Raw genomic sequence first — 12,528 nt, forward strand, 5'->3', positions numbered from 1 at the left:
GAAGAGTGATAAAGGAAGTACTGATGAGTGTAGCTATCTGTATTAGTGGCTCTCTAAAAACCAAGCAACATATTAACAGCATTATGTATCTAATTTAATCTATTATCTCATTTAATCTTTATAACAACTGCATTTGATTGATCTTGATACTATGATTTTACAGATGAAGATACTAGAGCTTGGTATGGTCAATAATTTGACCAAGATCACACAGATAGTTTGTGTCACAGTATCTATTCAAAGTCTGGTCTAAACAACTCCAATTTAACTCCAAAATTCTAAATTCGATGGTCAGGATAATTTCATTAATAGACATATAGAAAGCTACAATGTTTGAAGCCTATTAAGCATCTCCACAGTTAGTTTCTATTTGTTTTGCCCTCTTCCCTCTATCATTAACTTTGCATATTTTTACTGAAGATTGTTTTTAAAGTCATGAACTTGGAGATACCTCATAGAATTTAATGACATCTATATCTGAAAATGAAGACTTTAAAAACTTCGATTTCTCTATCTAAAATCTTCACTCTTTTTCTTCTCTTTTTATGATTTTGACAAGGTCGAAGTTATGAGGTAAAAACGATCATAAGAGTTAAGGGATTTGATATTACATTTTATATAAAATATGTATTTGTCTCTTAACAAATTCAACTTTTTATCAGTATTAGAAATTTAAGAACAAAAATGGTACTTAGAAGTATAAGGACAGTTTGGATACCTATTAAAAATTACAGGATGGGTTTTATTAGGCCAAGAGAATGATAAATGAAATTAACATTTTGATTATTATATCTACCAAAGAGATTTTCTTCTTACATCATTCCTAGTTGCTCTTGTAAGAACATGCCAGGCTAATTTTCCCAACTGTATTTGAAAGTATGTTATTTTTCTATGTCACAACCTACAGTTGTTCCCTAAAAGCTAAAAGAAATGGAAGGAGGAATCCCATGTGAGATATAAGCAGGCATTTTAATCTGGAATGATATAAATTGAGTGAGCATAATGATTAAAGTCTCTAAAACGTGCAGTTTAGAGAAGCTAAATATAGGATTCTTTATAAAATCGTAGAATATTTCAGCTAAGGATTTATCTCGGGCCTGAGATAATCAAGTTTTAGAAATACAGAAGGGATGATTACTATTTTACAGAGCTGAGAGGGTGTTTGTGGAACTGTTGATGGCTTAAACTTAAAACATAAACTCAAAAGTAATTTATCCCACGCATTCAAGAATAATAAACCCACAATAGCCATTTAAGAAAAACCAGGATGCTTTGAGATATAACCTTAATTTTCTGAGACTGACTTTCTGAGCACCAATCATGAAGAAACCGTAAGTTTTACATTATAAAGCAATCCATCTGTCAGTCTTCATAATCTTGAATCAAGCATAAATGGGCCAGATTATTCATCTGGAACCCAGAAAAGCTTTAACTTTTAGAGAAGTCATTAACTGTTTCAATATAAAATCATTAGAAAACATAAAATGACAATATAATATTATTTTTCAGAAAAACAGATACAAGAAGTTAGAAACAATGGTTCCTATAGAAGTCACAGAGTTTTGAGACTACATATAAATTTTTATGGCAGGAAACACATGTCTTCCAAAATGCAAAAAGAAAAGGAAGTTTTCACCACATCCACATTTGCTTTACAGAGTATATGAAATCACCTGGTTCCTTGGCTACTTTGATTAAATTACTGAATTCATTCAAATTGCTTGCCAATATGTCTTGGTTCATGTTTGCAAATATTTCATGTTTATATTTATCTTAAAGCACCCCTGAGTATTTATGGCTGTTAATACTAATTTATTTAACACAAACATACTTTTTCTATATAAAGTTTTTGAACAAAACTACCAACCTAAGATACATAGCAGAATCATTTCTATATTTATAATAAGATTAAGCTTTTATTTTTCCTTAACTTAGAGGAGGCATTACTCAATAAAAAATGATGAAAAAGGAATTTTTTTAAATTTTATTTTAATTATAGTATAGTTAGTATACAGTGTTATATTAGTTTCAGGTGTACAACATAGTGATTCAACAATTCCATACCTCATACTGGTCATCATGAGAAGTGTACTCCTGAATTTGCACCCTTATTTCACTCATCCCCCCACCTACCTCCCCTCTGGTTACCATCCATTTGTTCTCTATAATTAAGAGTCTGTTTCTTGGTTTGTTTCTCTTTCAAAAAAGGTATTCTTGGGGTGCCTGGGTGGCTCAGTTAAGCGTCTGACTCTTGGTTTTGGCTCAGGACATGATCTCACAGTTAGTGAGTTCGAGCCCCACATCAGGCTCTGCACTAACGTGCAGAGCCTGCTTGGGATTCTCTGTCTCCCTCTCTCTCTGCCCCTCCCCTGTGTGCACTCTCTCTCTCTTCCAATCTCTCTCTCAAAAATAAATAAACAGCTTTAAAAAATTAAAAGAAAAAGGTATTTTTGATTAAGAGTATTTTTTTAAATAAAGGTCTAGAAGAGAAAACTCATTCGAAAGGTAAATACTGCAAAAAATAACCTATTTTACTTCACGTGAAGTCTTGAATATAAATACTACAACATTTTACACTACAGTATTTTAAAAAATATATATTTAATGAGCTGTCATTTACGGAATAATTTTCTTTCAGTTCTCTATTTTTAAGTATCACCAAAAGGGAAAAAAGATTTTTTTTTTTATATCAGACACTTATCATAGTGAACATGTGGTATGAAGTAGTTATTAAGCCTTATTTAATGGTAAAAAAATGTTTATATTTCTAACATTTGGGGTAAGCTACAAAGGTTCCACAATCTTTTACTTTGCTTGAAATATTCATGTATTATTGCCTTTGTAAGTAAAAGAAATGTATCATGTAAAGCAGAAAAACACAAATGTTGATATTTTTAAACTGTACAATGAAAACAGTAGCAACATCAAAAGAGCCAAACCAACCACCAAATCCCACTTCCATTTCTGATCTAATAGCATAGGTGGCATAAAAGATGTGCAAATTAAATAGAACTAGTTCTGCAATAAAATGGTAATTGCTAGCATGTCACAATGCAATACATTCAGAGTATAGCATGAATTAATTTCTTGAGTCTCTAGAAGTAACCAAGAAAGGGCAAACAGGAAGGGAGTAATATTCTTACCTGTGCAACATACGCAGAATCTGATATAAGGGAGAAACTGTCCATCTCTCCTCGGCTGATATAAGTTTGAAGTAGGATGTTTATTTTCCCATAACTGTTCTCTACACCTCCAGGAGCCGAGAGTTCACAGAAATTGTTTAATAAGGCATCTAGCTCTTCTATTTCCTCTTCTCTGACCTGGAAGAATCAATGTTTCTGTAAGATTATTTGGGATGATTTATTGAAATTTTTCATATTGAAACTAAACCACATTACATATTTTTTTAAAGTTTCCATTTGATGTAATGCAACATTTTTCTTTTGTATACTAATATATAGTAATTTTTTCATAGGTAGCTAATAAAATACAGTAAGAAACTATCTTGAGTCTGATACAATTACATTTTATTATTCATCACCAATATTAAAGTTGCCATTGACATATAAAAATTTGATATGCCACAAAAATTAAATCTTCTGACCTCACCATCCTTCAGTTGATGAGATTTCATATTTTATTTGACCAGAGTAAAACCTCTGCCCAAATGGATTAGGGCAAACTTGAATTATCTTCAAATGCATTCATTACAGTCATATATTTTTATATGGTATAACACATTCATAGCTTAAAGCTGTGAAGTACTATGATTCACAGTATTAAAGTTTCCACTGTTAATAAGATTAAATTATAATACAGGTACAGAAATACTTATATCTAAGTTTGAATCATGCATGTCCTTTATATTTTCTTCAGTGAACCTTATATTGCAAATAAACCAAAATCTACAAACTATATTCTCTGCTAGTTTCATTACTGCAAAACCTACTTAAATTATATTTGATTTGCAGTAGAGAGCAAAGAATAATGTCAGAGATGACATAATATCATAATCTAGGATAGTGGACATTGTTGATAAATGGAAGAATACTGCTGGTACTCCAAGTGTGAAGTGCCATACAGCTTATACTGTATCAGGAATAACAATTAACTATAAGCTTTTATAAATAGATGAATGTATATATGCTATATGCATTGATTTAAGCTTCAAGTAATCTTACCTTGATTTGATCAAATTCTTCAGCTTTGGAGACTATAGCAAAAATATCACTTTCTGTTTTGTGAGCATCAAAGAGTTCATTGAAGGTCTACCAAGGTAAGTGTTATATTTGATTAAAATAGAATATCCAGTGAAATATTTTCAATTAAAAAGTGACTATACATCAAAACATTCTTAGAGAATATTTGAGTCCTAAACAATTCAGAGTTATTATGTCTGTGGCATACTATTCCTGAGCATTGTTTTAAACATCAAATTTATCAGAGACTAAAAAGTTTCCTAAAACATAATTAGCTGGAGAAGACTTTTAGAAGCAAAAAGATCAATCAAGTCAGTTATTAAAACCTACATTAGATATCTAAAGAAACGTTCAGCATAACAGTCCAGTCTTGGCTCATTTTCAGCATTGGCATATGGAAATCTGCACTATTCACCAACTTTAAGCTGATCCTACATCACATAAAATTCAAAGAGGCATAACTAAAATTATGTAACCTGAAAATTCTGGCGAAGGTATTGTAATATTACTAGTGAGGGAATGTAGAACTTCAGAAGACTGAGAAGAAAAAAAATCAGTTAATAAGACCATATAGAATATAGATAAAGCCGAAGAATGGCTGCAGTTCTTGAAAGAGCTACAGGCACAAGATGTAGTTGGACAGCAACATACTACCAAGTGGGAAAATGAGAAATGTTACTTAGCGGACAAAATGAGTGCACGTGAGCCCGTGATGGAAGCAGCAGAGAGCTAGGGAAAATGTTCTGGGTTAAGGAAGATCAGATCACAGTTGTGAGATGATACATGTTGAAAGAAGAAACCTAAAGTGCACTACAAATTCAAGATTTAATCGGGGAAAGATGAAGAAAAGCTAGTATGCACACAAAGGTGTTTTCTGAAAACTGTTATATGCCTAAGCACGTTAAATGAGTACAAAATTTAGATTTCATACAGGCCTAGGTTTTCATATTTATGAGGAAATTTCACTTTTGTGATTTATATTACTTTTCCATTAAAAAAATAAAATTAAGGGCACCTGAGTAGCTCAGGCGGCTAAGCGTCTGACTTTGGCTCAGGTCATGATCTCATGGTTTGTGAGTTCAAGGCCCACATCAGGCTCTGTGCTGACAGCTCAGAGCCTAGAACCTGCTTCAGATTCTGGGTTTCCCTCTCTCTCTGACCCTCCCCCACTCTCACTCTGTGTATGTCTCTGTCTCTCTCAAAAGTAAACATTAAAAAAAAAATAAAATAAATAAAATAAAAAATAAAATTAGGTACAAAAAAAAGAATATAAAAAAATAATTCAAACTCTTTCTCTATAAAAAGGAGAGTAAAAATGTGCTTTAACCCATCTTGGTCTTTGAAATTAAGACTTTCCTCACAGATAATCTCTGGTTACATTTTTCCATGTATTAACATATGTAGGTGCATATACATGCCTACAAACACACATAAAAACATGCATATATTCCTTAAAATGTAAATATTATAGTGGCATCCTATCTTACACAAAATCATGTTAAAAGGCAACAAGCAAACTATCCATGAAACCTCTTATATTGCCCAAATGGTATAGCTTGGCTGAACTGATAATTGCATTAGTTTTTCTAACTCTTCTTTAGCCAATGTTTCTCAATAACCTGCAAGTAATTTTTCAACTTTTTGTTCATTGATACCATGAAGCCATCACCTCCTCCCTAATTTCATTCAGGCATTCATTCAACTGGTTTCCCCCAAATGCTCAATGTTTTAGGCTTGGGTGTGTCTACTACTTAGGATATACTCACTGAACAGATGGCAAGAGGGTCCTTATTTTTTAAAGTCTTATTTTCTCTTGTGTTTACTGTATTATGTTATTGAATTCATATAAGTTAAGTGCATTTTGTTCTATTAGTTGCTTTAGTTACTTTACATTAATGCTATATTTTGAAATCCAGAAACGTATATACATCTAAGAACAAACATATGATTGTATTTGTTCCACTGAGTATAATACCTCAATGGTGTTGTACTTAATATAGTAGTGGCTAGCAGTTCTACCCAAATCAGTTGAGGAAAAATATCCAGTTCGCTCTTCAAAACGAATCATCCGAGCTTTGTCTAGTTTTCGTCCAACTTCAATGACCAACTGTTCTCGATGCTTTGCTAATGTTGGGTCAATCTGTAGGAAAAAAAATATATATAAATACTTGGATATTTCTTTAGAGAGTCATCATTTGCAAATATATACCTATTTATGGAAATTAAAATTTTTTGTTGATGCTTTAGTTAGAATAAAAATTTTTATTACTGTTTTTAAAGAACTACATTTTTATAAATTTAGTACATAACTAGAACATATTTTAATCCATTATATAAAGTAAGCCTTTATTAAGATTGGGGGGCCTGGGTGGCTCAGTTGTTTGGGCGTCCGACTTCGGCCCAGGTCATGATCTCATGGTTCGTGGGTTCGAACCCTGCATCAGGCTCTGTGCTGACAGCTCAGAGCCTGGAGCCTGCTTTGAATTGTGTCTCCCTCTCTCTCTGCCCCTTCCCTACTCACACTCTGTCTCTGTCTCTCAAAAATAAATAAACATTGAAAAAAAATTTTTTTAATTCATTAAGATTAAAAAAGTGATCAATCTTTATATTATCTTTAGATGGATAGGAATATTTCAGAATCTAAAATTCATTGAGATGCAATCCTAAATAGATGCCACTATGGCAAGGATGGACAAAGCAGAGCAGAAAATCAGCTATATAGAAGACAAAATTATGGAGAATAATGAAGCAGAAAAAAAGGGAATCAAAGGCAAAAGATCATGATACAAGACTTAGAGAACTCTGTGATTTATTAGAAAGGAATAACATCTGAATCATAGGAGGCCCAGAAGATGAAGAGAGAGAAAAAGGGGCAGAAGCTTTATGTGAGGAAATTATAGCAGAAAACTTTCCTAATGTGGGGAAGGACACAGACATTAAAATCCAAGAAGCACAGAGAACTCCCCAGTAGATTCAACAAAAACCAACCATCACCAAGGCATATCATAGTCAAATTCACCAAAATTCTTACTTGGTCTTAAGAACAGAAATCAGATATAAGTAAAACAATCTATCTTCTCCCTCCTACACTAAAATAACTAGGGATTTTAAAATATCATACTTCATCAGCTTTTGGAGAAATTATAGTGAGGATGATCTTCTCTATTAAAGATATAAACAAATAAATGCAAAATTATCCTTTTAAGAGTATGACTTCACAACTGCTGATGAAAAAACCCATTTGCCTATAATAATAATAAAAGCAAAGAGTAAGATGAAGTTGACAAGAAATTTTTGAATAGTTTTGAAATTATTTTATAGCCTTTTCTAAGCAGAAAGGACATTTAACACAAGATATTAACAAAAATTCTTAAATATTGTGATGTATGTGTTTGTATAAGTATGTGTATGTATATACACATATACACAGGCATACACACCAAGTACTGAAGATCATGCTTTGGTCATGAACAATAAATATGACCTTTAAGTGGGACTGAGGGGAGTATAAAAATTCTTTGGAAATCAACTGATGAGTCAATACTCCTACTATTCATTCTAACCTAGATTTTGATGGCAGCATGTTCATATACCAAACATAGCTAAAACAAATTTAAAAATAAGAAAAATGAGGCAAAGGAAGTCAAATGTAGGGAAGATGGAATCAAAAGCCATTAACAAACATGAAGGTCTTAAAATTTGCTATAAATGATATACTGTATGTATCAGGTTCATCTTATAAAACCATTTTATTCATCACATGTTACTAAACCATTAAAAAATACGTTGGACAGCATGATTTGTGTCAGTTCACATGAGTTTGTGGCTACAAATTCTTACTGAGTAATAAAACAAACATATAAGTAAAAAGAAAATTAAAAAGAAAATTAAAAAGTCTCTGAACTGTGAAGATAGTAAAACTATGTACCTCAGAAAGAAAAAAAAATCACTTTCTTTACACTAGAAAATTATACAAAAATGACTTCTGATATTAATCTAGTACTTAAAAATATTAATGTGTTTATTTTGCCCCAAGATTTGCAATGGCTTAGCCCATGAAAATATGTGTTGTGTTTCATCTTCCTCTACCCTTTCAGAATATTTTCATAGTGCCATTGACTATTTTCACAAGCCCCTATTTGTAGCAAGGTCTTTTTTTTTCCTCCTAACCCTTAAGTTTCAATTTTTCCATGGTCAAGTCTACAGCACAGGAAAAGGAAAAATGACAAAAAAGATTGGCAACTGCTTTGATAAGACAATGGAATATATACAAAAGCTAAATTAACAGTGAATGGGGAAAACTATAATTTTAAGTTCAGTTCAACTTTGCTACTTTTGACTTAACACTAGTGAATATCCATATGATGATGGTGACAGAATGTTTTCATTAGACAACTGATTTTATCTGTAATTAGGAAGCATTTACAGTATATAAAACAGAGTTCTAAGAAAAGACAAGATCTCACAGAATCTGTAAGCCATGTGGACCACACAACTGTAAAGTTCACAGGAAGGGCTGCTACAACATAAATCTGGTTCTGTCACTGTGTTCGGTGGAACTGATTCAAGCCTTCACACTGTTAATAACTCATTAATGCTATCTTTTAATTTAGGAATAAAGGCTTAGAAGGGACTTGATAAGAGGAACATACTTCATAAAACATAAGCCTGTGATTAAAAGTGATCTATAATTCTCACGTCTGGTTTAATCTAATTACCTTTATTTATTATAGTTTTTTAAAAAATCACAGCAAAATATCAATATCAAATGGAAATGTACCTGAATAATAAACTGATAATATATAAAGACTCACTTTTTAGTACCATTGGGAAAAGATATAAAGTTAAATAATTACAAGTGGCAAATTTAATTTTCCTTCATATTTTCTAAAAAAGATTAAAGCTCTTTGTTTTTCTTCTATGTACCTAACTCTATTCAGATGAGGCAGAAGTAGCAAATATTTATCCTCATATCATAAAAAGATTACAAAACCAAAAAGAAGGCTTGTTTTTTTTCAATAAATGAGTTTTCTACCTGATAAGCCTTGTGACTGATGCCATATACTAATGGATTTGCTCTCATCCGTACATAAAGATAAGTGTAACTTATCCACTTCACTGCTTCTTCCACATTAGTAACTGTTCCCAGAGCAATCTGCAAATCAAAAATATAACAAAAATTAAACTAATGCATTAAAGTTGGATATAAACATTACATCAAAGGTCATTTTGTCAAAGGGTAAGTTAAAATACATCATTATGCTGTATTTAAAAGAAGGTAAGTACAATTACTGGACATGACACCTCTCCAATTAATTAAAAATCAGTCCTGCCTCATTTAATTGAGAACAGTATATTGGAAATGCTAGCTTCCAAAACCAAGTTTACTCAATATTATGGCATTTGATTATTTTACCTAAATGGGGTTTAATTCTATATATACAGCATTGAAAGGTTAATAATTTAAAAATACAATATAACATATAAGATCTGTGTAATAAAGAGAAATTATTAGAAAATGGTATTAAAACAAAATTGCAATGAAAAGTTTTCTTAAAAATACATTTCCTTAGCTACTAGATATACAGGTAATCACTTTACTTAGTGTTCCTTAATTTAAAAGTTCACGCAAAACTTGGAAACTTCATAGTTGCATAATTCTTCCTGAACCTATGGCTAAAAAAAAATTAAATTTCTTAATACCTCAATAAAAGGAAGAGAGATGCCTCCTACCTAAATTATTATTGTATTAGGAGAGAAAAAAAAAGGAAAAAGAAAGTCTCTCATTTTAGCACTCAATATTAAAGAAAATAAAACTTTTATGTTTGTTTTATTCCTATAATTTTTAATTCTGTATAACTAATTTTGTGAAATAAATATGGATGCTTAGCTATCTTTAGTTAGTTGAAGATGAGATCTAGCAATATATAAACATTACTATACTATACACCATGCTATTACTTATTAAAAAAAGAGAAATGACCAATGTAAAAATAACTAGGTGGATTCTATTTACTTTAAATTTACACTAACTTGAAACAAGTCAGACAGAGAAAGACAAATACTGTAGTGTTTCACTTACACGTGGACTCTAGAAACACCAAACTCATGGAAACAAAGAGCAGAATAGTGGTTGCCAGCAGTTGAGGGGTGGGGGAAATGGGGAGATGTTGGTCAAAAGGCATAAACTTTCAGTTGTAAGATGAGTAAGTTTCGGTTATCTAATGTACAGCATGGGAGCTATAGTTAGTAATACTATATTGTGTACTTGAAAGTTGATATGAGAGTAGCACTTTAGTGTTCTCATGATAACAACAACAAAATGATAGTTACATGAAGAATAGGTTTACTAACTTTACTGTGGTACGTATTTCACAATTATACACATATCAAACCATTGCACTGTAAACCTTAAACTTACACAATGTCTGATGTCAATTGTATCAGCATAGTTACATAAATTTAATGTATTTACAAATGACTAAGTCACCCACAATATAGGTAAATATATACATTTCCTAAAAAGTGAACTGTAAGACTTTCTACAAAATGAAGAGTAGCAAGACTAAAACATAACTAATAAAGGAATTGTGCCACACTCTCTAAATATTAAACATGAGACAGCTGGGGGCACCCGAGCGCTCGGTTGGTTAAGTGTCTGACTCTTGATTTTTGTTCAGGTCATGATCTCACAGTAGTGAGATTGAGCCCCTCTTTGGGCTCTGTGCTGGCCGTGGAGCCAGCTTAAGATCCTCTCCCTCTCTCTTCCTCTGTCCCTCCTGCAGTCATATGCACACTTGCTGTCTTTCTCTCTTTCTCAAAAAAAAAAAAAAAAAAAAAAAAAAGAGTGAGAGAGAGACAGCTGAAACATTTTCTAGCCTGCTGAGGTAAAGGAAACTAGTTTAATTATATAGCTAAAAATCTGATAGTGTCCTCCATTTGTGATTTTATTATTTGATGGCCAAAACAGTGTGGATTCCCTTATGACCGATAGATATTTTAAAATAATATAACACAACTCCTGAGATAGAAAATTTTATAAAGGATAAGGATAAAATAATGCTATCATTTCCAAAATCAGACTTAGTAAATAAACATTAATAAGCACCTGTTGCTACTAAGGATAAGATTAAAGGAAAGAGGAAGAAGGTATCAAACTGGATTAAGTCATTCAAGTCATCTAAGTGTTCACCAAAAGAAAACAGACTACCCTGAAAAGCTGATGTAAATTCATGATGGTACATCATATTTATAGATTAATCTTTGAATGCCACCTAGTGACAAAGACAAAAATTTGCTTGTAAATATCTGCTGTCACCTAGTGGCTACTTAGCACAGGAGCCTTTTATGATAAAAGTATTTTTCAAATCTCTTTGCAATATATCCATTCATCTCAACAATCACATAGTAACTCAGTTACAAGTCTGTATCATATAAAGTACAATGGATATAGCAATAAATTGGAGCATGATCTCCGGTCTTAAGAAGTCCCCTGGTCATGTAGGTGAGACACGTGTAACTAAGATGACTGTACATGAAATCACCATCCCTGGTGCCTAGTACATAATACTTATCCAAAAATGATTTTAATTAAAAATGCCTAACGTGTAAAACTTATAAAAGTGCCATTAAATATACAACGTAATAGAGTTCTATGTTAAGAAGAAAAAATAAATCTACCCCAAATTTGGTAATTTAGAAGTTAGACTCAAAGTATCACTTTATATCTAATTCACCTATTTAAATTTAGCCTTTAAGATGATCTTAATTGTTTCCTTGTGTGTTTTCTTAAACTGGTTGAAATCCTATAAAAACAAAATAAATATAATCATCAGTATGTATGTGTATGCATGACTGTGTGTGTGTGTATCCTTTAGCAAATATATGAAAAAAAATACTACCATTTATGTATTTATTCAGCTAGGATTTGAAAGCTGACAGTAAGTATAAATAGGCTGAGTATCAAGGGACTATCAGATAATGGTAAGTGATACAAATAGTTTACTAAATACCAGCTTAGCACAGGTGCTTCTTAATTTTTCACAACAATCTAGTGAGATTGTCCCTATTTTATAAATGGGAAAATTGGGACTTTATAAATGAAGTGAATAGACTGAGAGTCTGTCTTGTGCAGAAGACATGTGTTGGAGAATAACCAGAATCAGCATTGGGAAGGTTGGTTACACTATGGAAGACTTAAATCTAAGGACAAGGTATTTATACTATGTCATGTAGAGACAAGAAAAATTCCATATAGGGGCGCCTGGGTGAGTCAGTTGGTTAAGCATCCAACTTCAGCTCAGGTCATGATCTTGTGGTTTGTGAGTGT

At 32.0% G+C, this 12,528-nt stretch overlaps 1 protein-coding gene across 1 annotated transcript in view; it reads right to left on the reverse strand.

The window, feature by feature from the left end:
• The window catches only part of ASCC3 (activating signal cointegrator 1 complex subunit 3), a 353,465-nt gene that overhangs the window by 125,538 nt on the left and 215,399 nt on the right, over window positions 1–12,528 (reverse strand). Inside the window, exons 17-20 of the mRNA XM_042986876.1 lie at window positions 9,235–9,354; window positions 6,175–6,339; window positions 4,182–4,268; window positions 3,144–3,320 (exon numbers count right to left, since the gene is read on the reverse strand). Of these exons, the coding sequence (XP_042842810.1) occupies window positions 3,144–3,320; window positions 4,182–4,268; window positions 6,175–6,339; window positions 9,235–9,354 (549 nt within the window). The remainder of the gene's footprint in view (window positions 1–3,143; window positions 3,321–4,181; window positions 4,269–6,174; window positions 6,340–9,234; window positions 9,355–12,528) is intronic.

The sequence above is a fragment of the Panthera tigris genome, chromosome B2 (assembly GCF_018350195.1).
Source record: "Panthera tigris isolate Pti1 chromosome B2, P.tigris_Pti1_mat1.1, whole genome shotgun sequence".
NCBI classification, from domain to species: domain Eukaryota; kingdom Metazoa; phylum Chordata; class Mammalia; order Carnivora; family Felidae; genus Panthera; species Panthera tigris.